The sequence below is a fragment of the Stylophora pistillata genome, chromosome 5, assembly GCF_964205215.1.
Source record: "Stylophora pistillata chromosome 5, jaStyPist1.2, whole genome shotgun sequence".
In the NCBI taxonomy this organism is placed as follows: domain Eukaryota; kingdom Metazoa; phylum Cnidaria; class Anthozoa; order Scleractinia; family Pocilloporidae; genus Stylophora; species Stylophora pistillata.
The window spans coordinates 7,133,070-7,160,423 of NC_142523.1; the positions used below are offsets into that span (position 1 = coordinate 7,133,070).

General features: G+C 37.1%; 5 protein-coding genes across 5 annotated transcripts in view; 2 read left to right on the top strand and 3 right to left on the bottom strand.

Moving 5' to 3' along the window:
- The first annotated feature begins 28 nt into the window (after window positions 1-28).
- Window positions 29-8,754, top strand: LOC111325047 (proteasome subunit alpha type-5). The gene is made up of 11 exons (XM_022928751.2): window positions 29-169; window positions 258-357; window positions 2,457-2,523; window positions 2,907-3,033; window positions 3,879-3,946; window positions 4,516-4,623; window positions 5,493-5,551; window positions 6,420-6,472; window positions 7,286-7,335; window positions 7,534-7,620; window positions 8,566-8,754. Exons 2-11 carry the CDS (start codon window positions 329-331, stop codon window positions 8,644-8,646), a joined length of 729 nt encoding a protein of 242 aa, XP_022784486.1. The 5' UTR covers window positions 29-169; window positions 258-328; the 3' UTR covers window positions 8,647-8,754.
- Window positions 8,755-9,924: 1,170 nt separating this feature from the next.
- Window positions 9,925-13,497, bottom strand: LOC111325046 (N-acyl-phosphatidylethanolamine-hydrolyzing phospholipase D). The gene is made up of 5 exons (XM_022928749.2): window positions 13,295-13,497; window positions 12,755-12,980; window positions 11,629-12,278; window positions 11,221-11,335; window positions 9,925-10,190 (listed from the first exon to the last, which is right to left on the bottom strand). The coding sequence occupies exons 1-5, from the start codon at window positions 13,396-13,398 to the stop codon at window positions 10,065-10,067; spliced, it is 1,221 nt and encodes a 406-aa protein (XP_022784484.2). The 5' UTR covers window positions 13,399-13,497; the 3' UTR covers window positions 9,925-10,064.
- A 720-nt stretch (window positions 13,498-14,217) lies between these two features.
- LOC111325053 (N-acyl-phosphatidylethanolamine-hydrolyzing phospholipase D) lies at window positions 14,218-21,743 on the bottom strand. The gene is made up of 5 exons (XM_088762323.1): window positions 21,573-21,743; window positions 20,898-21,113; window positions 19,771-20,420; window positions 19,167-19,281; window positions 14,218-15,641 (listed from the first exon to the last, which is right to left on the bottom strand). Exons 2-5 carry the CDS (start codon window positions 21,102-21,104, stop codon window positions 15,474-15,476), a joined length of 1,140 nt encoding a protein of 379 aa, XP_088618449.1. The 5' UTR covers window positions 21,105-21,113; window positions 21,573-21,743; the 3' UTR covers window positions 14,218-15,473.
- Window positions 21,744-23,194: 1,451 nt separating this feature from the next.
- Window positions 23,195-25,939, bottom strand: LOC111325068 (N-acyl-phosphatidylethanolamine-hydrolyzing phospholipase D). Its single transcript, XM_022928782.2, has 4 exons — window positions 25,601-25,939; window positions 24,507-25,168; window positions 24,137-24,251; window positions 23,195-23,814 (listed from the first exon to the last, which is right to left on the bottom strand). The coding sequence occupies exons 1-4, from the start codon at window positions 25,937-25,939 to the stop codon at window positions 23,707-23,709; spliced, it is 1,224 nt and encodes a 407-aa protein (XP_022784517.1). The 3' UTR covers window positions 23,195-23,706.
- A 6-nt stretch (window positions 25,940-25,945) lies between these two features.
- LOC111325020 (uncharacterized) overlaps window positions 25,946-27,354 on the top strand; it is a 16,133-nt gene continuing 14,724 nt past the window's right edge. Inside the window, exon 1 of the mRNA XM_088762321.1 lies at window positions 25,946-26,385. Coding sequence (XP_088618447.1) covers window positions 26,076-26,385 — 310 coding nt within the window. The 5' untranslated portion in view covers window positions 25,946-26,075. The remainder of the gene's footprint in view (window positions 26,386-27,354) is intronic.

Here is a 27,354-nt window from a genome sequence, read left to right on the forward strand (position 1 = left end):
GAGCAGAGCATATATTTTGTGGGCGAAACGCTGACAATTTTGGTGACCGGCTCTAGGAAACTTGCACACTCATAGTTATTAAGCTCCTTTGGACAAAAATTATCGCGAGAAATTTGTTATTTCTGCTACGATTTGCGCTGCTTTGTGTAAATTTTACCCTTTGAATACTGTAAGTACCTAAAATCATGAAAATACAAAAGTGGTATCGTTTCATTTTGTTCTTAAAAAAAGCTAACCTCGATTATGTTGTTTGACAGTTAAGAAGAGACCTCGTGGCCTTGTTACTTAAAATCAAGGATAATTTCAAGGAAATTTTGAAGTGTTGATAATGTTTCTCACAAGATCAGAGTACGACAGGTTAGTTTATTTTCTAAAATATGTCTAAAATGATTTTTTGAGCGAAAATTAAACTTTATGTAGAGGTTTGTAGACAGAGGTGTCTGAGTTACATTGCTAGCTACGTGTACTCGAGTAAGTGGTTAGGATCTTTGAATTAAAGCTGGATCGTGCTGAGGTGAGATCGTTCGTGTGAAAGTAGTTCTGAAAAGGTGTATTCTTGATGCCAATGATTGGTGTTTCACCAAAGTGAGAAGAGGTCAGCATGTAAATCCTCCAGTGTGCTGGAAAAGTACGTGTTGGTCACTCCACCAGCAAGAGTACTTTACATGACTAACGCTACACAGACAATATTACTCTTCACTGTTTCAGTATTACTCTACACTGTTTTGTATTCTTAAGCTACACCGGCAAGGTTTGGCGAATGGTATCAGGAAAATATAAAACTGTGGGTTTCACATATTTCTCATCTGATCACCTAAATCATCTCGTCAGCTGTTGCAATCCCTATGATATAGGTGTCGCATTTTTTTCAAAGTTCACAAGGTTTGGGAATTCCTTATATGTTGCTAAGGGTATAAAGCTAGAGTAGCTAAGAATTAAGCATTGTTAGTAACAAAAGTTTGAGCATGATAGTTGCTCTTTGAAGAGATGAGGACATAGAAGCCGATGTATTGCATAAGCAAAAGCAAAAGTCAGACTAAATAGTCCTTTTTACAGTTGTGGGCTTGGTGGCCAAGCCTTTGAACAGGAGTGAGGCTAAGGGTGACCTTGTTATGATAGAGATGTTGTTGCTTTTCAAATGCAAATTACTTTGTTATCATGCTAACTAGATACAGGTCTCTATCACAACAGGGTCACCCTTAGCCTCCTTCACAGACGTTCTTTGGGCTCATCACGCAATCTTCCTCTCTCACGAACGTCTGCTGAAACGAATGGGTTGTTTAATTAGACCAATCACAGCGTGCTTCCCGATCAAGGCAGCAGACTTTGAACCTTGATAAATTTTTTCTTGTTGACATGATGGTGTTTCCTGGGCATTTTTAGCTAAGTGCTTCCGCCAAGTATATCATAACTTTCGCCCATTGTTCGATCATTTTTGGCATTAGAAGATGTAGAAGTGGTAGGGGATTGTTAAAATTTCAGTGATTTCGCTGCAGATCGTTGCTGCAGTTGTAAAGCTGTTGTAGGTTCGATCGGCACGTCAATGTTCTCAATGTCCCCATCCTTTTCAGCAGAATTTCGATGTAAGTGTTTCGTTCTATTTGCTACTTTCTTCAAGTCTTTTTTATCTCATCCTGAAGGGATCGCAGATTTGTTTTAGCTTTTTCAAAACGAAGTAACCGCTTGTAGCACTTATTGCAGACGAACGGTCGCTGGACGAAAACACATTCAAATCTGTTTGCACAGCGCATTCAGTTAAGTGTGCAATATCCACTGAACTCTTACCAAACACTCTTATTCTCGCCTGTGGGATTAACGGAAAACTGCACAGAAAACAGTTCTTTCCGATGATTTTTTTCAGAGTTTCTGAAGCAAGGTTTTGAGATCTGTTTTCCATGAGTACAAAGAGATGTGAGAAAATTAAACCCCCTCTTGGGAGTTGTTCTATCACAGCTTATGATGATTAGCTTTCTATTAAACAATAACCAAGCGCCAATAGGCTCTTCAGTGATCTCCACGTGCTCTCCGTCTGATCTGTTTGAACAAAGGGAAATGAATGTGCCATTCGTTTCAGCAGACGTTCGTGGGAGAGGAAAATTAACCCTAACCCTAAACCCTAACCCTAAACCCTAACCCTAACCCAGCCCAAAGAACGTCTGCGTAGGAGGCTAGGTCACCCTTAGCCTCACTCCTGTTCAAAGGCTTGGCCACCAAGCCCACAACTGTAAAAGGGACTATTGAAGCCTGAATGCCATATTTTCCTGTAATTTATAGTAACTTTAAAAACCTTCATTGAAGGGCTTATAATTATAAGGAGTTGTCTCATCTCAGTCTCCGACTTTTTAAACATTAGTCTGCCTCATGAGAATCTGAGATTTTACCATTTGCCACCCCATATATGCAAAGGATAAGTGATAATAAATGCTGCAAATGCATATGATTAAATTTTTTTTCAGAGGTGTCAACACCTTTTCACCAGAAGGTCGTCTCTTTCAAGTGGAATATGCAATAGAAGCCATAAAAGTAAGTCTTACACCCCAACATCAGTATATATCAGTATGGTTATTCTCTATACTGTACACTATATGTTTCTTGAGGTTCTGACAAGGAGAATTGGTTTAACAATCAAGAGCTTCTTTAGTGATCGTTTCCTTTATTCTCCTGACCTTAATGTGTGATTCAGGGGTGATATTGTAAGGAGAAATTAGTTGCTAGTCACTCTTGCGGTCAGAGGGTTAATTTAGTCAGTCTGTCTGTCAACTTCTCTGTTTGTCTCTCTGACAAACTCAATGACTGTACAGTACACTGTATGTCTACAAGTCAATCAGCTGGTCATTCAAAATTTCTCTACTTTGTTAGTCAATCGGTCAGTAGAAAGCTTAAAGCTTTTCTTTTTGAATGTACAGCTTGGATCAACAGCTATTGGCATACAGACATCAGAGGGTGTTGTGCTGGCTGTGGAAAAACGGATCACCTCTCCTCTTATGGAACCAACCAGTGTGGAAAAAATTGTGGAAATTGACAGTCACATAGGTAATTTACAATTATATCTACACTCTCTGGTGCTAAAGTCAAATCAAGTGCACATGCATGAATGGTACTTAACAACTCTAGTTTCTGTTAGAAGCATTATATATATTGTTCTCTCTTTAATCCTGTATGTTACCAGTGCTTTCAATAAGACCCGGCACCTGCTGGAGCGCTGGCAGGTATTCTGTTGTGAGTCACCAGGTAAATTTCACCATGCTCAAGTCACAGTCACCACGCTCAAGTCGTACTCAAATTGCTCTCTGGCGGGTGCTGTACCGAGGTAGCCTATTTCAAATCTTATTGAAAGCACTGTGGTACTGAAATATGAATGTCAATCTATTATTCCAAATACCCCACTCAGCCAGACAGATTTTTTCACCTGAAAGACAAAATCCAGAAAGGTCCTTACAGCCCTCTGCATGACTTGCTATGTTCTAACTGCAAACTGCAAACCTTGTAGCTCATGTAGGAAGGAATGTTTAAAATACTTTTTGTTAAGATATGTTTTTTGACTTACTTTGCTACAGTACTGCTTAAAATTAAGTTGACAGTCCCTTGAACCTTGATCCTCAATTCTTGATCCTTGATAACTTTGAGGATTGAGGCTTGAGTTGAGTCTTGAGGAGTTTTCACTCAATTAATTTTTGACACGATTTGAAGTTACCTTTTGTCTAATTCGTGGAATGAAATCCATATAGTGAGCATTGTTGCTGATGGGGCAAATCTTCGCTCAAAGTATTTTTCTTTATTGTGCATACAGATATATAATTATTGCCTTTCTTTCTTCAGTCTTAATTCGAACAAATGTTTTGAATTAAGGTTACTGATAAAGTCTTTTTTATATTAAGGTTGTGCTATGAGTGGTCTAATTGCCGACTCTAGAACAATGGTGGATAAAGCGAGAGTGGAAGCACAGGTAAACTGAGTCATTTGGAGGAAATTGTTGGTTATAGAAAGACGTAAAATTTGAGATCGACGATATATGCAACGAAGACTTTACTTTATATTGATAAGAATTATATATTATTTCGGTAAATTCTTTTTGCGACAGGGGTTTCAAATTATTAGAGAAACACTCTGCAAAGAGTGATGTGATGGCGCACAATAATGATCAGATTGCAAGTTACCAAAAGAAGGTCTATGTTCATTTTAATGTGGGTGGTAGGCATCCTTGTCTCAAGTTGAAAGAGGGCATGTTTCAATGATATTCTCCTGAAGATTAGTATCATGTTAACTCTGCCTGCTTGGTGTACAGTACATGTTGCTCATCTGGAAAGCTGGTTCCAACAGGGTCATTGCAAAGGGATGGCTATTGAATTGTCAAGTTACAGAACTAAAGCATATCCTTTGATTGTTGAGGGCAGATAGATTTCTCTTATGTATGATTTACTTTGTGTGTTCACTTGTGTTCTAGGAAAAGTCCCTTTTAATAATTTTTCTTATTATTTTATGTGTGAATGTTATTTTTTATCATCATAATTGTAGAATCACTGGTTCACATACAATGAAAAGATGAGTGTGGAGAGTGTCACACAAGCTGTATCAAACCTTGCGCTTGAGTTTGGAGATGATGATGCAAGAGAAGGAGCCATGGTGAGGAAGTCTACCCACCTTATTTAGCCTTTTAACTCCTGAGTGACCAAGACAGAATTTCTCTTTACAATATCAAGACAATATCAAGCAGACAAGTAAAGAAAAATATCAATTTGGGAATTATTGGTTGATCCAATACGAAATTCTCTAAACCAACATCATAAAATTCATGTCAGACAGTAAGGAGAATTTCTAATCAGATCTTGGGAGTAAAAGGGTTAAAAGCAACTTTATAAAGTGCCTTTATGAGTGAATCAAGCTGATGTGGATGAGATCTTCCATTGTACCCAACCAAATTTTTTACGGGAAATTGTTGGTTGGCTTGTAATTATTTTGTGCAAGACAGTGAGTGCTTCAGTCTGTAGCTAGTAATTCCAGCAGCAAAGCAGTGACTGTTTTAGGCACCCTGTATACCAACTCAGCTCATGGTGGATCAAAGGAAAGGGAAGGATGATGATGACCAGTGTGTGATTCTGTTTACTTGCGAACTTTCCAGTAAGGAAGTAAGGAAAATTTCTGTTTTGCAGGATAAAGACAAAGTTTGCAGGCACTGTCTTGAATTACCTTGACTCAGAGAAATGAAAGACTCTGCTCAAACAACACCTTGCTATGCCTGTCTATATTATGAACTTTCCTAAATTTAATTTGACTTGCCAGGGCTCAACACTAACTTTTCAACGTATTTGCCAAGTGACTAGTGACAGCTTAGATGTTACAACAATTTCAGTTTGTTGACTAGCCAAAGTGGCTGGTGGAAATTGAAAACCACCAGCTAAAACTGAATTTCTACTAGTCTGTGGCTAGTTGGCTGCTGTTAGTGTCTAGCCTTGCTTGCGCTTAAAGCAAAATTAATTATTTTCTTTCTTCAGAGTCGTCCATTTGGTGTAGCTTTGCTATTTGGGGGAGTAGATGCCAAAGGTCCTCAACTGTAAGAGTTTTAACCCATTACAACATAACATTAGCATGTTCTCTATACTGTTCTCCATAAATTTCCTTTAATTGTACTTTTAAGAAGAATTTGTCCAACAATCAAGAACTTAAGGAGTTTGTGATAATTTCTGTAATTCTCATAACCTTATTTAGGGTTGATTCTGTTGGGAGAAATCAGATTCTTGTCACTTGTAGGGTTTAAAGGATTATTAACGAAACAAAAAATGATTCTGTCATTTCCTAAATCGTCAACAACTGGTTAATTTGTCAGGTCACACTCCTACTTAATTTCCCTGCTTGTACAAATATTATTGACTGCTACTGAATATGAAAAGGAAAATACTGAGTTTAACTCGATTCAGTACATACTCAGTGGTGCAGCAATGTGATTACTAATGGAGTCAGGCAACAAATTCCACCCAAAAGTATTCCTTGGTCAGTAACTGAAGAAGTTAATCCTTAAAAGATAATTTTCTTTGTACTGCTCTCTGTACCTTCTATCAGTTGTGTGACGTTACTCCACAGACTTGTCAAATTTAAAAAATAATCACAACCAACCACTATTAAGAACAAAGGCTGATAGTTTCGAAAGAAACTGTTTGGGGCTGCGTCGGTGGGAGTAATGAAATAATTTGGATATATCAACAAAGTTGAAATGGTAAATTGGCCACTGTAATGATTACAAAAGCTGACGTTTTGAGTGTTAGCCCCTTCGTCGGAGCGAATGGGGAAGGGCTAACGCTCGACGAAGGGCTAACGCTTGAAACGTCAGCTTTTATAATCGTTACGGTGGCCAATTTACCATTTCAACTTTGTTGATATATCCATTATTAAGAACTATGTCTTCTTTTTCCTTTTCTATTTAGTTATCACTTGGACCCCTCTGGTACATTTTTCCAATATGATGCAAAAGCCATAGGTACAAACAAAATAAAAGTTAGAGATATTTCAATGATATTTTATTCCAAATGGAATTATACACATATTGTGTTTGGTCCTTACTTATGGTCTATTGGATGACAAATACATAGATGAGGTCACCATCAAGAAATTGTTGGGTTTTTATCATGTTAAGCAAATAGATTGCATGTTGCAGTTGGTCCATTCAGTATTATGATAAGTGGGATTTACACACATTTTGATTGGTTTGGACTTCTAATCTGTTGGAGGACAGATCATGCAATAAATAAATATAAGAAAAATAATTTAGCAATGGACATTCCACTGGGTGGTTCTTCTTGTCCACTGTTTTCAGATCAAATTGGAATTTGGAATGTTGGTTTTTGCAGAGGGAGGAAAACCAGCATAGATTATGTCACCATTAGAGCCAACCTCATTCCCAGGGTCTCTCATTTTCCCATCCCCTGAAGTGAGAGAGAAGGGAATGGGAAGATGAGAGACCCTGGGTACAAGGTTGCATTAGAACATTTTGCTACATAACACGAATGGATTCTATGTTTCTGTGGGTTTGTTCAATAACAGATCACACAAGACGTCAAAATATGGTAAGAACATTCAGTGACTGACACACTTGGCCCTCATGTGCCACTTTTGTGTTTGTACCACATTTTGATTTCATCTGTGATGTATTACTACTAAACAGATGCATAGCAGTATGGAATATATCTACTAAATCTATCTCGCACTGGCTAGGAGTGACTCAGAGACAATCACATCAATTAGTGTTGCCAGATTTTGTTAGTTTTTCCTAATCTGGGTTATTAAATTGCAGGTTCGGGATCAGAAGGTGCACAACAAGCTCTAGAAGAGGTTTATCACAAGGTAAAAGAATTTAAGGTGTCTCGACAGGCTGTAAAGTCTTTGATTATAACAGTGGCTGTTATCAAACATATTTGTTGATGTACCACTGACTTTGCATAACTATCGGTAGTTTGTAGAAAAGAAAATTTTAACATTGTCTGGTTTACTATGCTCAGTGTTTTATGTTTCTAATTTGATCTGCACTTAATTTCCTTGTAGTCCATGACACTGAGAGAAGCTTGTAAATCTGCTCTTACAATACTCAAACAAGTTATGGAGGAAAAACTCAATGCTACAAATGTAGAGGTTAGATATTTTGATGTTGTAAGGTGGTAACTTTACTTCGTGGGAAGGAGAAATAAATGGATGATTGATTGATTGTTAGATAATGTTTCTAATTTCAAGAACAAATGAATGAATAAACAGATAAACCCCAGAAGTAATTAACATGGAACTTCTTCCCATGATATCCATACATTATTCATCAAACAGGTAATGAGAATACTCAAACTTATCAATAGAAGTTGGTATCTTGATCTAACACCAAATTCTCATAACTACTGTAAAAGCCCGCGTTTAAGCTGCACTTTTTTTTCCAAAAATCGTCACTAGAAATTGAGGGTGCCGCTTATCTGCAGGAACATTTGAAAAGGTGTCGGGAATGTCTATTCTCGTATGTGATCTAATGCCTGGTTACTAAGCTTCAAATTTTCTGCTCACATACTAGTTGTAATGCAAAAATCTATGGAAAAACTATGTTGAATGAAGAAATTCCTGTCAGAAAATACCAGAAAAAGACCAATCATTTGTCAAAGTTGGTAGAAATGATGTTCATTATATTAGGGCTAAAATTGTGGGTAAAACTTTGAAGTATTTTCCGTTGCGATGTTAATATCGAGTTTACGTTTAATGAAGAGTGGATGAAGGAGACTTCTCAAGACTCGACTTTGGATTTCTTTTGATTTCTTTCCAAAATTTGAGCTGCTAAATTTAGGGTGCAGCTTATCTCTGGGCTTTTACGGTATTTCACAAGGAATTGTGTAGCAGCTAGAGGGGAGAAGTAAAAATAAGATCTCGAGATTCAAAGGGTTTGTGGATGAATGATTGGATGGGTGAAAAAAAAAATGAATGCATGGAAGAATTAATTGGCTGGTGGACTGACTGATTTACTTTCCAATTAAAATAGCTTTACAAGGCCATTATGGTGATTAGACAGGTACAACTAAGACTGATTTCAATTGTTGTTTACAGCTTGGAACTTCAACACCAGACAAAAACTTCCGGATGTTTACAAAGGAAGAGATTGAAACACTTGTACAAGAAATAAAATAACTACAACTTCAAGCCAATTTTAAAAAAAAAATTACTTTGTTTAGGTCACCCAGTACTCTCTAGCACTTAGTGTTTGTTCGTAATAAAAGTCAAGTGGTGTTAAGTGAACTTGTCTAAGTTGTTGTTCCAAATTGGGGGAAAGGAATAGAACCTCGAACTTCTCAAGTGGACAGTATGTGAATGTTGCATATTGTCACATGCAAGCAGGAAGTCAGATGCGTAAATGCATAGAATTATGTTTAACAAAATAGACATATTTGCACATTTACAAATTAAAGCTCTTTGTAGGAACCTGTGTTGCCTTTGGTTAGAGGGAGCACTTTTGTGGGTGTTTTTCTTATTTGCATATCTGCCAAGCATTACCCATGCTGCCTTAGTCCATATGTGTAACAAAGGAATGAGTTTGCAAATTTGTTTTTTATACATTTTGGGGCACTTCGAGAGTTCTAGAGGGATATTTAGAACCAGAAAAATGGCTTGAAACCATAGTATAAACTTCTAAAGCCTTGCACAAAGGTTTTGACAGTATTTTGTAATTTTTAGCAAATCGATGAGAGAACTTCTCCTCTCAAGTGGTAAGCAGTTGTGTAAATCTATTGCACATACTGCTGAGTAGAGTATAGAGCAGACAACAACCCTTTATGCCCTAACCTCAGAATCTATATTCTCAATATTGTTCTCTATACATTCCCTAGGGTGCTAACAAGGAGAATTTACTTTACCATCAGGAGCTTCTTTAGTTGGTGATCATTTCCTTTATTCTCCTGACCTTAATGTGTGATGCAGGAGTGATATTGTAAGGAGAAATTAGATGCTGATCGCTCTTAGGGGTTTAAAGATTAACTTGAAGCTGTTATCAAAATAATGCTCCTTTCTTGTAAGATGGTATTTTATTTCTCATTTGACAGTTAAACCTTTTTTTTTTTCATTCTTCCATTTTGCACATTTTTTTCTGCCTTGAACATTTACATCCTTATAGATAGTGTTTAAAAGCTTTAAAATGAAAGTTGTAAGATATACGTACTTGAGAAAATAACTCTTTAACCAGAGAAAGCTTTTTATGTAAATATGAATCTAAACCCTGGTTTTCATCTGTTTTTGAAAGGTATATCAAGTAAAACCATAATACTTTGCTTTACTTCCACTATCTAACACTACTATTAACAATTCTATAATACCCACTAACTAGGATATATGGTGGTGTTTTAATTTAAAAGATTCCTCATGAAATATCTAATTTGGATTCCCTTTGTCTCAGATCAGTCCCCATAATCTTAGGGAAAAACTATTAATTTGTTTAAAAAATTTGAACAACCAGATAGACACTGTAGAAATATATAATACTGTTAAGAAGCTCATTATTTCATACACATTTACTGGAAAAAATAATTAATATATAACAGTAACATTTGTTCTACTTAATTGTTCACCTTCACCCCATCAACAACTTTAGTTTCACCATGTTTGATGGTATGGAACTCTGTCTGAGGAATACCTTTCATGTCTAATGTTTCAATTAACTTTTTTGGTGGGTCCAGATAATGCTACAAGAGGAACGAAAAAAAAAAAAAAAGATGTACAATCAAATAGCTGGCAAAACATGGAAGAAGTAGTGTGACAACCAGCAGTCAGTGAACTGCACTGGTTGAGTCATTCAGTTAATAAAAAAGATGAGGGTGTGAGTCTGTTTCCTCAAAAACTTCCTGGGTAAAGACAAAGTCTGCACTTGAAGGTCCATTCCTCCCTGCCCAGTATTTCATCATGTCCAACTTCATTTCAACAACAGTTTGCAGGTATCGATTTACAGATGTGAGTGGAAAGAGGCACTGTGAGACCCCGGATCACATAATTTAAGACTTTGACCCAGCTTATACTCAAACTAGTACTACTTGATGCTGTGTTCAACAAACTAATCAATCAGTCACCATATTTTCAGTGGCAGGATGTCCATGCAAATCAACAAAACTTCATGTATTTCCTCAAATAAATGCACAGGCAATTATTTAAAAATTTCAACCAAAAGAGAGGGGGGGGGGGGGTTGCTGACTGGAAGGAGGATGCTTAATCAAGGGAGGGGGGGCATCTATTTAGAAACTATTAACCTGTACTGATTCAGCTATGGTTGAAGCTTAAAAAGTCACATGCAAAGTAGTAACAAAAACAGGTTTTCTTGTATAATAATAATACTACTAATAATAATAATAAAAAAAAAAAAAATAATAATAATAGTAATAATAAATTATCAAGTTATAGTGCACCTTTTAACATGTAATGATCAAAGGTGCATTACACTAAGTCTTGTAACCCACCCATCCCACCCCAGGGGAGGATATCCATCATCCAGTGATCTCATGTGCAACAGTATCCATACTGTTAATGAAAGAGAGGGAGAGGGGGGTGCTGGTTTGATATATTGGCCCAGGAGGTGGGCGCTTACTTGAGGTGGAACACTTATTAAGAGCATGGGTGCTTTTTCAGGTAAGGAAATATGGTATATATGTGTTGATTAATTCCAAACCACAAACTGAAACAGTAAGAAATTATAACAGTTAACTTATATTAAGGTTCACTCACCTCATATGATAAATTAAATGTACCCCAATGAATTCCAATAGAAGAGTTAGCTTTGACATCTTGGTGAATCTGTACAGCTTCCTGTGGGTTAACATGCTGGAAAGACATCAATCCCCTGTTAAACAACAAAAGAAGAATCTGTGCTGTGAGCATTTACCAACCCCCAAAGGTATCTGCACACGTCATTTCTATCATGTATCCCTCCATAACACCATCATTGTGCTGGAGTGAAAGAAAATCTCACTGATTCAATTCTCAGCACAATACGGGTTTCCAGTGAGTCCTTACTAACTCCTAGTGGTTTTATCCCTGATGAGGTGTTCTATGACCAAAGAATAGATCTCACCATGGTAATATAGTCTGATGACAGTGTCCATTTTTTCCCCTTTAGGTGGTTTTACACCATACCTTGGTTCATATGCTCCAATAGGGATAGCTGCCAGATCAAATGGACCATATTGCTTGCCTATTTGTTTAAAGATGTGACAGTAACCAGAGTCACCAGCAAAGAAAAATCTGTGTTGTTGACCAATAATTGACCAACTCCCCCAAAGAACCTCATTTGTATCATTTATTCCTCTGCGACACCAGTGTTGTGCTGGAGTAAAAGCGAACTTTACTGCCTTTTTATCTTCAGTGAATGTTGGGTGAGACCGTTCATCCCACCATTCTAGTTCAAAAACATTTTTACATCCACAATTTTTCATCCATTGGTGAAGTCCCATAGGCACGTACCAGTAGAGTTTACTGCCAAACCTCTTGTTAAGTTCACAAACTGAGTTGTAATCTAGGTGATCATAGTGATTATGGCTAATACACACAGCATCGATTTCAGGAAGTTCATCTACAGTACAAGGAACAGGACGATATCTTTTGACTCCAAATCCTTGCACAGCACCACAGTAATCGCTAAATACTGGATCTGTAATGATGGTGAGCCCTTCCATTTGGACTAAAACAGTTGCATGACCGATCCAAGTAAGCTGAATGTTATTGAATGCAGGAGATTTTAATCTTGCCTTGTCGGGTTTGAGAACTGGGAGAGTCCTGTTCAGTTTCTAGATAATGATAAAAATCAGTAACTTTCGTTAAACCAACAGAAAATCCATTCTGTTCAATCTTAAGCCTGTTGAGTGATCAGCATCAAACTTATCCTAATGCAACATTATCACAAGTAAAGGTCTGTAATAGAAGAATGTTCACAAGTCATTGAACTGTGATGAGCCATGTACATGTATCACTGCAAGGTCGAAAATCTCTGCATTATTAGTTGACAAAAAAAAAATACAGAGGAAATGATCATCTGCCCCATACTACAATAATATTGTAAAACAAAGACATAGTCCCAAAGGCAATCTGTCATTTTGACCATTGTTTTCAATATCCAAGAGCTGTATGTGTAATGAAGTATAGGCCTGTACAGAAACCTTAGCCTCGACTGTCATGAAAAGCAATATGTTAAAAAACAGGTTTATCTTTGCTTAAGTTTCAAAATTTAACATTTCAACATAATGATACTTAACATGTAACAAACCTTATCATCAAACTGGAAAAAATCTTTCAGTCCTCCCCCTGGTACACTGCTATTATTGGGTGACCCTAAAAACCATCGAGCAGCAACAAGCATCGAGGGCAATTGTGCAGACCCTCTCCATGGAAGAACAAATCTTCCATTCACTTTCTTGGCTCTAGGAAACTTTTTGCTATCATAGAAATGCTCTGCATCTTCTCTTTCTGTTGATGTTGCTGTGGTCTGTTGTCTGGAAAATCAAGTTGTTGTTAGACTAACTTGTTACAGGGCTGCGACCTGGAAAAGCTTGGATGACACAGGACAATCATCGACATGGACAATTTGTTAACTGCATCCCATGTGCTCTCTGGATCGGAGGCTCCAAAGAATTGGGCTTCCTAGATTTCTGAGACACAATACTCACAGATCGGAATGCATACACAAGTAACTGCCTTTGCCTTGCCGGCTTTCGTCACTGTTGCAAAGGATCAACAGGTTGTCTCATGTCAAACAAGTTTATCAAAAAAAATACGAACAATTTAAATACAGGTGTTTGTACGCTACCTCCCTTGGTGAGAGATTTCCCCAGCGCTCTTGATAACCGTAGAGCGAATCAAATCTGTATTGTGACGGTGTAAGAAACGTCTTCTAATGAGCCTCCGCAGCATCCTATCGTAACGTCAGCCGATTCAATTTATGAAATGAAGCTTCGTAAATTTGCTCTCTCCGTCTGCCATCTTGAAAGAGGTCCTTCAAAGGGCCTGGAATCGAAAAATTTAACACAGGCGCGTTCCCAGATTCCAAACGGTAAAAACGCGGCTGCCGCGAGAGAGGAGAAAGGGATACTTTTGAAATGGTCGAGTCCAGGTTAAAATTCGATGCGTCACTGGCTTCCCCCCTGGGGCCCACCCCAGAGGACCTTGGGGATTTGTTCAAATGCCCATTCGAATATCCTCAAATCCCCCTGGGTATGGGACATAGGGACTCTGACAAATCCCTTCCCTGCTGGGTGCAATACTAAGGACCAATGTTCCTCAGTTACGCACAAATGTACGAACCAGCTATTTGCTTTGCTTAGGCCCTTTTGCTCATGAGAAAAAAAACTATAGCTTGCTCATTTTCATTAGGTTTGGCATGAGTGAAATTCGACGTTCAAAACGGGCCTTAGACCCTCCTTTTTAAAAAGTTTGTTTTATTTCAGCGCTGTTTACTCCACTTGACCAAATAGTTGCATGTATTGCATAAACCTTTCTAAACTTTCTTTAAAGGTTTTGGGGAAATGGTCTATAGAGTATACCGCTGACCAGCAAATCCTCAGGGTCTGCCCCCTGGGGTGCAACCTCTTTGAACAAATGTGATAATTTCCACCACACCCTTTGGCAACAGATATCTGACAATCTTGACAAATGCTCCTGGGTTCCCATGGGTGCCCAAGGGGGTGGGTCCCAGGGGCAAGCCATTGATTGATGTTTCATTATCTTCAGTGCTAGCATTTAAAGCACAATTTAATTTATCTTTTTGTGATCTCAATAAAAAAAAAATGCATACATCAATCTACAGAGCTGGAGTGAGTAAGACACTTAAATTAATAAATTTCACCTCACATTACAGGGCTAAATAAATATAAAATACATTTAATTTAGTATATAAAATTTAAGGAAAAAATATCTTATTCAAAACTTTCAACCAATATAAATACCTGATGAAGAATTGTTTCATTTTGAATGCAAAAATGTTGTCTCTCTTTCCAGGTTATCTAACATAATTATAAAACCGTTCTAACAACTGATTTCAAACAATTAGAATTTGTGATAGTAAATAAGCTCTTAAAAAGGAAATCAAAACTTTTTCAAATTCTCAAATATTTGTTTTGTCTCAAATAATATTTTTCCTACACTATGCACAAAGCTTAACCCTCAATAAATCTACAACAGTCAACCTTTAAACAGATGCAAAATAATTTACAATTTTTTAAACTTGACTTTTCACAATAAAGAGAGATATCTATGACATATTATTATTATTATTATTATCATTATTAGGAGCATTTTAGCATTGGTTTTCACTTAGTCTGGGTTTTGCCATACAGACCCTTTCCATGGAAACAGCCATAAACCATGTACTTTTGTTATCAAGAAGCCAGCAAATTAAAATTAAACAAGTTTGGTTGGAGTGCCATACAATAAACTGCTCAATTACCTCACTTGATTGAGCTGTACAGGGGAATAATGACCCTTTTGCATTTTCGTATGGACATCATTGCATTTATTGGTCCATACTGTCATGATCTCAGGCAAATCTTCCCCAAAAACTTTATTTTTTTCACCCCAAAATATACAAGAAAGAAAGATTTATAATAATAGTAAAGACAATGATAGGGGCGCTGGCTGCCTGAAATAACCTAAGAGTTAAAAATGAAAGGAAGCCAGTTAAAAGAAAAGATGTTTAAATGTTTAGGTCAGGGACACAAAAACAAAGAAACACAGAAACGCACACAAAGATAAACTACCAGTATATTAAAGAGACTAAAATTCCTACATTGCAAAACAGTATTATTTCTATTTTAAAGTTACATAGACAATACAGATGTCTAGTAACCTTTGATAAATTGCTGCTTCACTTTCTTTTTAAACAAAGACAATGAAGATAATTTTATATCTTCATCAATGGAATTCCCAGTATACTAGCCCTCGCACTTGATAAGTAAGAATTATTATTTTTTTGGTAAACATAGCTCATATTTTTAATGTGAGGATTCAAAGACAACAGCACTGCGTCTTTCTTGAGCCCTTTTTGTATCTTCACTAGTGATAACTTTGGTCTCTCCATGTTTTATGGTGTGAAATTCTGTTTGTGGAATTCCTTTGCTGTCCAGTGTCTCACTTAGTTCTTTTGGTGGGGCAAGATAATGCTGCAAAAACAAAGAAATAAAATTAATGTGGTCATGCATTGAAATTTCAATTCTGTTAATCTCCTCCTATGATACTTGTCATCAACAAACCATCATTGCTGGTACAGCCTAAATGATAATAAATAAATAATAATAACTTAGCAATGGACATTCCACTGGGTGGCTCTTCTTGTCTACTGTTTCCAGATCGAATTGGAATTTGGAATGTTGGTTTTTGCGGAGGAGGAAAACCGGAGGACCCGGAGAAAAACCCTCGGAGCGAGGACGAGAACCAACAACAAACTTAACCCACATGTGACGCCATGTCCGGGAATCAAACCCGGGCCACAGTGCTGGGAGGCAAGTGCTGTCACCACTGCGCCATCCCTGCTCCCCATTCTGCCTATTCTTTACAATAGCAAGAAAAAGCCAAAATTTGTCAGATAAAGATCGGAGACATGCGCAATCGATTTCGTTTTTTATATCCAGGGCGCTTGTGATGACGTCACATAAAATACATGTGGAAATATCAATTGATTTCAAGCAATAGCTGTGTACAGCTGTCCTGCTCTGCAAGAAATTGAGGATACAATAAACAACACACTGGAAATACATCTACTAATTTAAAAAGTTTCCCCAGTCTCTTAAACCGAGTTCTGGCATTTGTTACGTTCTTTTCTTAACTCAAGCAAAAAATTTTGGGGCTCTGTTGTTGTTTTACAAAAGCCCTTTAAAACTAAACTGGTTGGAAAAAATCGTAATTCTCTTTTAAAAAGCCACACCAACCCCTATTATACCATTTATTTCAAATTGTACTATCAGTTTCACATTGAAACTTCTAGTTTTATGTATCACCATCTCAAAGTAGTTAAGGGGTAAGGTGCCTATGGTGACATCTTCATTTGTGCATAGTGGGCCACTGACTGCATTTTACTAATTAGCTTATCTCAGTTTCTGCAACCCCAAGTAACTACAGGGCCTGTGCCCTTTTTCAGAAACAAACTTTCAAGGATTTTTCCACAACCGTCCAGGACTCAGACTGACTTTTGTAGGACTTTCAAATTTCATTGTAGACCCTTTCATTCCCAAGATTTCAAAATCAGTTCTCCTTTCAGTCTACATTACATTTCTTAAGATATAAATTCTGAAAACTTTATTGCTTGGGTTTAGCAGATTTTTAGGACTTTCCCGTCCTGCAAAATGTCAAAATGAAATTCCAGGGCTTTCCAGGTTTTCCAGGACCTATAGGAACCCCATAATAAGGAGTGGTGCTCCTGAATCAGAATAGGATATGATCTATTATTAAAAACTGGATCATTGGATAATACAATTCAAGACTTTTATTGGCTTAGCCCTTATGGTATATGAGCCAATATACCATAATCTACAAATATGGTAAGCGTACGCATCGGCTTAAAATCAAATGGGAGCTAAAAAATCCCGTTTCTTCTTACCAAATAATAATTTCTTGGGGGAGTTCTTAATAAAACAATTATACCACTCGCACTTGTTGGATGTGAGATGATTATAGCCAACTTGGCGCTATACGGAAGCCGAAAAGGGACAACCCAAAAATATTTTTCAAATCCCACAAAATATTTCAAATCGCAATATTTATTTTAAACTCACTGTTGAAAAGTTTGACAAATCCAAAGATATTTTGCAACTCCAAAAAATATTTAGAAATCAAAAAAAATTTTTTCAAAATCCGAAAATATTTTGCAAATCCAAAAAAATATTTTGAAATCCAAAAAAGTTTTTTCAAAATCCAAAAATATTTTGCAAATCCAAAAAAGTATTTTGTCATGTGCTATTTGCGCCAGCAGTCACCCAGCGTTTTCTTGCCATATCCCGCATCATCCTGCATACAAAATGGCGAAGGAATGAGGATAGAACATGTTCTGTCATAAATGTGGAAGAGAATGTGGGAACAATGAAACATTCTGCCGTTGTTGTGGAACACTAAAATGGCGTGAAGAGGAAAGTGTGATGTCCAGCTCGGGAGACGAAAGATTGGCTATAGAACATTACTTTAATAAGGGATTTCGTTACAAGACCATTGTTCACTTTCTGGCAGAATACCATGGGATTTCAATGAATGTGAGGACTTTGAAGAGAAGGTTACGTCACTATGGGTTACAAACAAAGAAACCACCTTCATTCAGAACACACTGTTCGGGAAATAGTTAGACGAGAAATTGTTGTAAAATGGGGTTGACAGGCCTACACGACTCCCCAGTGCGTGTTTAGAGTAGCCTATTCAAAGTTTGGCCCCATTGAGTATGTCTTTGGGCGACCGTCCTCTTTTGTAAGATACGAGAAATGGATTTTTGTATATTTCGTTGAGTAGTGGTTGTGTTTCCATTAAATACCAGTGTCTCATGAGAATTTGCTTTAGGTTTGGCACTGATGGTTGGTATTGTGTAACACAAAAGGCAAGATTCGTTGGTTAGTCTTTTGTCTCTGTTGAAGAGCTAATTTCCTGTTTTTTAATTCACTTCTGAGAGGGTTGTGCTAATAAGGTCCTCTCGGTAGCCTCTCTTTAGCAAATGCGCTTCATTTGTAATTTTCTCCTCAAATATTGTTTGAGAGGAGTTTGTTCTTAGAAGTCTAAGGGTCTCCCCTTTTATGAAGTCTCTTTTAATGCCTTGTGGGTGACAGGAACTATAGTGTGTATACAGAAATGTCTCAGTTTGTTTAAAATGAGTACGCACATCAGGGATTGCGTCTTTTTTGAATCATTCGCCTTTGTAGATGTACAGCTATTTTTTTCACTGTCTTGATCGTTAAGTTGTCTTGATTGCTTTCAGCTTGCACCACGCGCATTGATTCGATTGTACTACAGTTCTTAGTCTTCCCATTTAACACAAAATTTTTTTGGATTTCAAAATATTTTTTTGGATTTGCAAAATATTTTCGGATTTTGAAAACAATTTTTGGATTTCAAAATATTTTTTTGGATTCGCAAAATATTTTCAGATTTTGAAAAATTTTTTTTGGATTTCAAAATATTTTTTTGGATTTGCAAAATATTTTCGGATTTTGAAAAAAATTTTTTGGATTTCTAAATATTTTTTTGGATTTGCAAAATATCTTTGGATTTGTCAAACTTTTCGACAGTGAGTTTAAAATAAATATCGCGATTTGAAATATTTTTCGGGATTTGAAAAATATTTTTGGATTGTCCCTTTTCAGCTTCCGTCGCGCTACGCACCTCATTGGCTATCTATCATCTCATATCCAATGCGCGCTCGTGGAATAATTGCTATTAAGTATACGACAAGTTACCCCTCTCTCCCCCATCTCCCTCCCCCCCAGAATTTGAATGGCTTCCATAATGGTTTATCAGTTCCAACATACACTCCTATGTGAAGAAAACTGATGGAAGTATACAGTATCTTAATTGTCTGAAAATAAAATATAGTGACCTAACTGGGTCTCAACCCCGCACTGCTGATCTGGTAGCCAGTGGGCCAATCAATGACCACTGCAACTTCCTGTCTCAGACAAGGAAGAAAATTCATTTGAAATCCAGAGGATACTGACCTCGTATGACAGATTAAAGGTTCCCCAATGAATACCAAGTGAGAAGTTTGATTGGACATCTTCGTGTATCTCTACTGCTGCTTGAGGATCAACATGTTGGAACTGCATAAACCCTCTTTTAAGAAAGTAAAATTAAACGTTTAACTTTCAACATTAATAATCAGGCAAAACTTAGTAGATAAGATTATTCAGAACAAACAATTCAGTACTGTAAGTCAAGTGTCACTGGTGATAATTTAATTTAATAATAAGTTCTTATATAGCACATTAAAAACACTGATTTTTTAGAATCTTTACAAAAGGGCTTTTCTTAGAATGATTCCCATAAATTAATGTGAGCAGTGTTATTTTCCATGTCCCCTCAGCTGTTTAAGACCTGAACCAAAAGTTTGACACAAGCCACACTGCAGAGGTATGTCACACTTATAAAGGTTTCTCACTTACCAACACCAATGTAGATTAACATATGCATCAAGATTGCAGAAAAAATTAAAAAAAAACTGCACTGCAGAAGCCCAAGGTAAGAGGACATAGTGTGCTATAGTGAGCACCGGTTTTGCCCTTCCTCAAGATAAATAAGCATTTTGAAGGTTTTCTTCCATACCTTGGGGCATATGCTCCAATAGGTATGGCTGCCAGATCAAATGGACCATAACGCTTGCCTATTTGTTTAAAGATGCGACAGTAACCTGTGTCACCAGCAAAGAAAAATCTGTGTTGTGGACCAAGGATTGACCAGCTTCCCCAAAGAACCTTGTTGTTGTCGTTTATTCCTCTGCGACACCAATGTTGTGCTGGAGTAAAAGCAAACTTCACTGCTTTGTCCTGATCAGTGAATTTTGGATGAGAGTGTTCGTCCCACCACTGAAGTTCAACAACATTTTTACAGCCACAGTCTGACATCCATTTATGAAGCCCCATTGGCACATACCAATGGATTTTATTGCCAAACCTCTTGTTGAGATCACAGACAGTTGTGTGATCAAGATGATCGTAATGGTTATGGCTGATACAAACTGCATCAATGTCTGGAAGCTCATCAACAGTGCAAGGGAGGGGACGATATCGTTTTACCCCAATCATACGGGCCATTCCACAGTAGCTGTTAAAGACTGGGTCTGTGAGAATATTGAGGCCATCCATCTGTACCAGGACAGTGGCATGACCAATCCAGGTGACCTGCACATCATTGGGTGGAGGAGAATCTAAAGCAGCTCTGTCTGGAGTCAGAACTGGGAGATTTGTGTTTAATTCCTAAAAGGAATAGGGCAAATTATGTCTTAAACATGGCATTTAGAGGCAAGGTAGGACGGTGAGTTTGATCTTAAGCCACTACCTTCTCTCATCCAGAGCTCGAGAGAGGCAAAAAAAAGAGAAAAAGAGACGTAAAGTTGCAAAGATGCAATTCAGTTTTTTAACTGCAATGTTTTTCTTAATAAATACAGTCTTTTTCTTTCTTTTCTAACTTTTTTTTCTTTTCGACACTAATGGTAACCGGCTAGCCACAGATTGGTAGGAATTCAGTTTTGGCTAGTGGTTTTTGGTTTCCACCGCCCAGTTTGGCTAGCAAACAAACCAAAATTGTTGTAACATCTAAGTTATCACCAGCCACTATAGGTTAGTGAGTTGGAAAGTTAGCGTTGAGCTTTGTCATCAGTGACTGTTTCAGTCATCTAACAATTGTCTCTAGAGAAAAAATTAGCTTCAAGTGAAAAGAGCGAGAAAATTCACCTCATTGTCATAATTATACAAGCCTGAAACCAAGAAACCTGGTAAACCACTTCTATTTGTTGAAGTCATGAACCATTTCAGTGCAGTAAGTCCTGACGGATTTGTTCCTCCCCAAGGTAGTTTAAAAATTCCATTTTCTCTTATAGCTTTAGGGTAGTCGGTATTTTCTGCAATCTTGTCATCTTGTTTTTCTAACCGTGAGCCCATATTTTGAAGCTGTTCAAACGAGAAATAAAAATTAACTGAGGATGAGCTAGAAACTTTCATGGAGTGAGCACCCCTTCTTCCTTAGAGGGAACCATAAAAAGGCACCTTTTCTGATGTCAGAAGGCAACACACGATCTTATAATAACGATAATTTTAAGATTATAAGTGGTTCACAATACAAAACGTAAGAGATATGTGGCCTGAGACCGTGCATGATTATGTACTAGTAAAAAGAGTTATTGAGCTAGGAGACTGAATATGAAATTATTTCAATGTTGTCCACCAGCTTTGCTGATTATATTTACTCTCTTTGTAAAAACCTGTGAAACCCACTTTTCATGTAAAATCAAAATCAAAAAATGGTTTGAACAGAAAAGACAAGGAAACTAGAGCCAGAGAGATGACTCACATGTTTTTAAAGTTTATAAGAACAAAACACGATGACAAAAAAAATTAATACAAAGTTACCTTTATCGACCGAATTCTACAAAGCTCTGCATCCAAAGATCTACCAAACCAAACCCTGTGTAAATGAAACTGGAAGAGAATTCGACATAGGCGTAGATCCTGCTTCGTTCAACACTTCCGCTTTCCACTTAAGCCCTGTACAGCTGACTCCGAAATCTAATTCTACCTGAGCATGCACTTGAGAAGTAACGTCTCAGCACGCAGATGTTTTTCAAGCATGCTTTGCGCGCATAGTAATCTTCCCGCGCCCTTCACGCCAATGTTTTTCCTGTTTTCGAGGCAGGAATATCCTGGTGTAGCAGGGGTTTAGAAGTTACTGTTTAAATGTTTGGAGAATTCCAATATTTTTACTATGGTTCTGGTAGAAATGTGAGATATTTCCATCGTGAAATTGTTATGCGGATCGGGAAGGCGAATTCATCTACAATAAGTTACAGGCTTCTCGCCAATGAAAATGATTTTATTGGCTGATATTTCGATTATTTTTGGTAACTTCCATCAACTTCCGCATCACGTTTTCTCTTAATTTGGCTTAATTGAGGTCAATTCATGAGCTCCCCAGCACGTAAGGCAAAATTTTGCAGATCTCTTAGTTCTATGTAAATTTTCCAGTTTTCACTTTTTTGATGATACATGTCTATTACAATAGGAATCTTGCACATATCTTAACCATTTAACTTCCATGAGTGACCAAGAAAGATTTCTCCTTACAACATCGAGCACACAAGTGATGAGTATAAAGAAAATTATTAAAAACTGGATCATTGGATAATGCAATTCAAGACTTTTTATTGGCTTAGCCATTATGGCATATGAGCCAATATACCAAAATCTGATATCTTTACATTGTAACATCCGGTTTCTTCTTACAAAATAAAGTCAAGAAGATTTGCCCAATGTCTTGGGGGCGTTTTTTTTTATAATAAAACAATCATTCCACTCGCACTTGTTGGATATGAGATGATTATAGCCAACTTGGTGCCACGTGCCTTGTTGGCTATCTATCACCTCATATCCAACGCTCTCTCGTGGAATAATTGTTAAATATCAATTTGGGGATAATTACTTGATCTAATAACAAATTCTCCAAAATAAAATGATGAGAATTGTATAGCAGATAGTAAGGAGAATTACTGATGAGATATTGGGTGAGAAAGGGTTAAACATAATTAGAATGGTGAGCAAGGTAGAAAAAATGAATACTTTTTCTGTTTCTCCCCCCCCCCCCCCCAATGGCCTTCAACCATGTTTCAGAGCCAGCTCTTCTGTACATCAGAATAAAGGCTTATAGTTTCTAAAGAAACTGTTTGGGGCTGCGTTGGTGGGGGTAACGAAATAATTTGGATATATCAACATAGTTGAAATGGTAAATTGGCCACCATAACGATTACAAAAGCTGATGTTTCGAGCGTTTGCCCTTCGTCGGAGCGAAGGACGAAGAAGAGCATAGAAGAGCGAAGGAGCGAATTTTGCTCCGATGAAGAGCTAACGCTCGAAACGTCAGCTTTTGTAATCGTTACGGTGGCCAATTTACCATTTCAACTTTGTTGATATATCCAAATTACTTCTGTACATCAATCTATTTATTAGATAACACACATTCATCTGTAATGCATGAAATAAGATCTTCATTCTGATTTAATAGTAAGTACATTTTGAATACAAATTTACAGAAATTTTTTTCTTGGACCTTTAGGTGCCAAAATAAAATGATTAAATCACAATTCAGTAATAGTTAATGTTTGTTTTATTGTTAATTTAAAAGCCTTAGGACTTCAGGTTAAATTAATTTCAAACTAGCTAGTTTTGCATTTCCTCTGTTTATAAAAATGGCTCTGGTACTGTACCTGGAAAAATTTTAATTAATCTGCCTTTTCTTTCTGTGCCAATTTTTGAAATGTTATTTATAATGGTAAATAAAATAAATAAAAAACTAAATATACCTCTAACAAAGGATAAAACAAAACAAACTAATTTTAAATCATTCTGACCTAAAATTCATTTTAAATATCAAAATGTCTCTTAAGATAGATTTTTGTTTAGGTCTTAACCAGAGATTCCAACCCTCCATTTTTAAGCAGACAGCTCCCAATACTACATGTATATTCACATTGAAGTGGTTGTTATTCTTCATTCACTTTATGACTCTGGTTTCTCCATGTTTCATGATAAAGAAGCTGTCTTCTGGTATTTCTTTTGCCTTGAGTGCTTCACTAAGATCCTTTGGTGGATCCATGTAATGCTACAAAGTAAGTGAAAGAAAATTATGTTTTCAAATAACTGCCATCATATCAATGACAAATTAAATTATAATTAACCAACAATAATTGTTACAACATTAAGTACTGCAAAGCTCTCAAGTAGAACTGATAATATGCATGTCACATAGCTTACACATTCGACCTTTCTAAGGTAGGGAGACATCAAACCATGATGGCCTCTTTACAGTTCTTTTTAAACAGGTAAGACAGGTCTTAACAAGATGAATGACTGTATAGGAGTTGAAGGGGAAAGTTTCAAATTAGATCTCTGCAGGCAGGAGGTTTACGATGATCCATCAATACCTCTTTTCCGGTAGGAAATGTTCCCCAGTGAATTCCTAACGAACAGCGAGATTGAACATCTTCATGAATACAAACAGCTTCTTTTGGATCAACATGTGCAAATTGTGCAAACCATCTGTGAAAAAGTTTTACAAAATTGTGAAAAAAATATCAAGAAATTAGCATGAGAACTGACAGTTGAAAGTTATAAACAACAGCAAATAACAAAATGACTGGGAAATGGGATCTGGACAAAATTTGGAATGTGAGATGGAATTTACGCCCCTTCTCCTTCTTTTTCAGAATATCTTCCAATGCCCTCATTTTCAGAGAGAGACAATGTGAATAGAGAAGTCTTCCCTAAGAGTATTAACAAATAGATTTTCTCAACCTGGGCTTATAGGCACCAATTGGTATCGCTGCAAAGTCAAATGGTCCAAAGTGTTTTCCAATCTGCTTGAATCCTTTACAGTAACCAGTATCCCCAGCAAAGAAAAACCTATGCCTAGGCCCTATGATGGTCCAACTTCCCCATAACACTTGGTTTTTATCTGTTGCTGAGCGACGACACCAGTGTTGAGTTGGAGTGAAGACAAACTTTACAGTTCTGTGGCTTTGAATGTCAGTATCAGTTTTCTTTGAAAGCTCTGACTCCTCCCACCATTCAAGTTCCACGGCATTTTTACAGCCACTGCTCGCCATCCACGATTTTAGCCCCATGGGAACGAACCACTGTAGTTGATCTCCAAACCTCTGATGAAGTTCCTTGACAGTTTTTAAATCTAGATGGTCGTAGTGGTCATGACTAATGCAGACTGCATCAATTCTGGGAAGTTCATTTACTGTACAGGGAGCAGGTCTGTAACGCGTCATGCTGAACATTTGTGTGGGTCCACAGTAGCTGTTGAGGATGGGGTCAGCTAAAATATTGAAACCATCCATTTGGACAAGAACGCTGGCATGTCCAAGCCAAGTCACTTGAATGTTATCTGAGGGAGGTGATGATAGAACTGCACTGTCGAGGGTCAGTACAGGAAGGTTTTTCTCCAGTTCCTGTTCAAAACATTTTCAAATTAAACACAAAATGAATGATAATATTAACAATAAAAAAGACGATGTAATCGTGATAATAAAAATAATTTTCAATATTCTGATGAGGGAAAAAGACTCTAATTCTACTGTACTCTAGAACAGAGCAATCCCAAAAGAAATCTATGGTTTTGTCTTAACCAATTATTGTATTCATAATGAACAATGGGGTTATACGGGAATGGTGGTGATAAGGAATGTGATCAGTCACTGTGGTGAGCAAATGCAAGCTTTGACTTAAATTACGTAATTGAAATTATTCATGTCAAACTCACTGTACAATTATTTCATCCCACTTCTACAAAACAAGTTGATGTTTTTAACATATCCATATCTGTAGCAATGGAAGTTTAGGACAACTATCGATGAACGGAAATTATTGTTTTCAAATAATACCTCAGTGTTGAAACGAAACAGTTCTCTCCAACTTCCTCGAATTCCTCGTTCATTTTTCTCAGTTAACTTCCATGTTAGAACCTCAAACAATGATGGCATATGGGCGGTACCCCAAGGATCGACATAACGACCATTTACTCGTATTGCTCTTTGCAAGGTTTCTGATTGTTTTTCCTGTCCACCTTTGTTGTCAAAGACTTGATCGAAACTGTCCTTCCTCTTCGCCATGTTTACTTCGCATAACCGCGCGAGAGCTGAGGCTGAACAGTCAACAGTAAGGATATTACTTCGGCCAGCTTCGCCTATGATCGGCTTTTTCCGGGATTTTCTTCGAGTCATGTGCGCGTCTGGTTCGAGCAGGAGAGGTATCTGCAGAGGCGTGAAGGGAGGAATCTAATCCGATTAATCCATTTGTAATTATTGCTAAACATCTGCAAGACCCTGCCACATAGTAAATACTAACATTTTCAACAAGATGCCGACATGGCTTTTAGTGTTGTGCTCTTTAATCTTTGGCACATGTCAAGGGATGTTGTTCAATGTTACTCGTAACATATTAAAATCGGGACAGGATTTCTTCACAAATCTTGACCCCTCGGCAAAATGCCCCAACGAGCAATCAAATCTTGATGCCGGAAAACCTTGGTGCACGGAAAGGAAAGCCGAATGCAGTACTCAAGGCTGTTGTGTCTGTAAATGCCAGTATTCTGCTGCAACCTTTCGGATGGAAATAAATCCATACAACGCAAGTTGTGTTGGAAACAGAAACATTCGTACTTTTGCAGGTAGGCTCAAGATTGACAATTTATCAAAAGTAGACATCTGTTTAGACATTTCTTAGGATGAACCAGTGAGAATACTTTAAAATAAGCCGATTTTTATCCACCGATAATAAATACTCATAATTATTTTCTAAATTTAAGACATTTGGAAGAAATTTGTGGCCTCGCTCCGAGATTGAGTTTGTTAAATTAGAATTATCTGTGCTTTTGAATTAACTCAGGTAATCAAATCAATAATACTTCGTGAAAATTATGAAAATTTCACTGTATTCACCAGTTAGTCTCCCTCGCAGTCGTTTTTTCGGATGTCACGCAACGCTCCCACAAAAAGTTCTTTTTGGGGGAGCGTTGCGTGACATCCGAAAAAAACGGCTGCAAGGGAGACTATTCACCAACGTGATCAGTGTTGATTGGATACCATTACTAAATATGACGATAAGATTTATTTTCCGGAGTCAATATAATATATAGCTTATAAAGGGAAGTTGAAGCAACATTACCTTAATGGAATAGGTATAGTATAATGCAAACTTGACACTGGAATGAAAAAAAAAAAAAAGAAAAAAAAAAAAAAAAAACTAGTTGGGGTCATTCATGTAATAGGATCGACTAATTATCATCTATTGCAACATGTGATTGTTGTAAGACAACTTCAGTGTAAGACGGCCAAAACAGTCGACGTAAGAACAAAAGATCCGAGGGAAGATTTACAAGTTTATTACACAGCAAATAAATGCAACGGTACAATAAAAAAATGGGAATGAGTGACACTAAACAATAAAAAAGAAAACAAAGCTCCAATGAGCTAAATGATGTAACAAGATTAAAATGAATTAGGAAAAGTACTTAACAGTAAAGGATAACCTACAGACAGAAATAATTCAGTAAAGAAAAGAAACAAACAAAGTACTTGAAAACAGGAAATTGTGTGACAGAAACTATCAAAAATAGTGATTGCTACTGTAGTGTATT

Bases quoted from the DNA above. Each gene is read 5' to 3' on its own strand.
- LOC111325047 (XM_022928751.2), top strand. From the start codon at position 329: ATGTTTCTCACAAGATCAGAGTACGACAG. The intron at 2,524-2,906 runs GTAAGTCTTACA...TTGAATGTACAG, and splicing joins ATGCAATAGAAGCCATAAAA to CTTGGATCAACAGCTATTGG. The intron at 3,947-4,515 runs GTAAACTGAGTC...TCATAATTGTAG, and splicing joins AAGCGAGAGTGGAAGCACAG to AATCACTGGTTCACATACAA.
- LOC111325046 (XM_022928749.2), bottom strand. From the start codon at position 13,398: ATGCTGCGGAGGCTCATTAGAAGACGTTTCTTACACCGTCACAATACA. The intron at 12,981-13,294 runs GTAGCGTACAAA...TTGATTTTCCAG, and splicing joins GAAATCTCTCACCAAGGGAG to ACAACAGACCACAGCAACAT. The intron at 11,336-11,628 runs GTATGGTGTAAA...GTTGTTTAACAG, and splicing joins ATTGGAGCATATGAACCAAG to GGGATTGATGTCTTTCCAGC.
- LOC111325053 (XM_088762323.1), bottom strand. From the start codon at position 21,104: ATGGGCTCACGGTTAGAAAAACAAGATGACAAGATTGCAGAAAATACC. The intron at 19,282-19,770 runs GTATGGAAGAAA...CTTTCTTAAAAG, and splicing joins ATTGGAGCATATGCCCCAAG to AGGGTTTATGCAGTTCCAAC. The intron at 15,642-19,166 runs GTCAGTATCCTC...TTGTTTTTGCAG, and splicing joins CCTTTAATCTGTCATACGAG to CATTATCTTGCCCCACCAAA.
- LOC111325068 (XM_022928782.2), bottom strand. From the start codon at position 25,939: ATGACTCGAAGAAAATCCCGGAAAAAGCCGATCATAGGCGAAGCTGGC. The intron at 25,169-25,600 runs GTATTATTTGAA...TGTTTTGAACAG, and splicing joins TGTTTCGTTTCAACACTGAG to GAACTGGAGAAAAACCTTCC. The intron at 24,252-24,506 runs GTTGAGAAAATC...ACTTTTTCACAG, and splicing joins ATTGGTGCCTATAAGCCCAG to ATGGTTTGCACAATTTGCAC.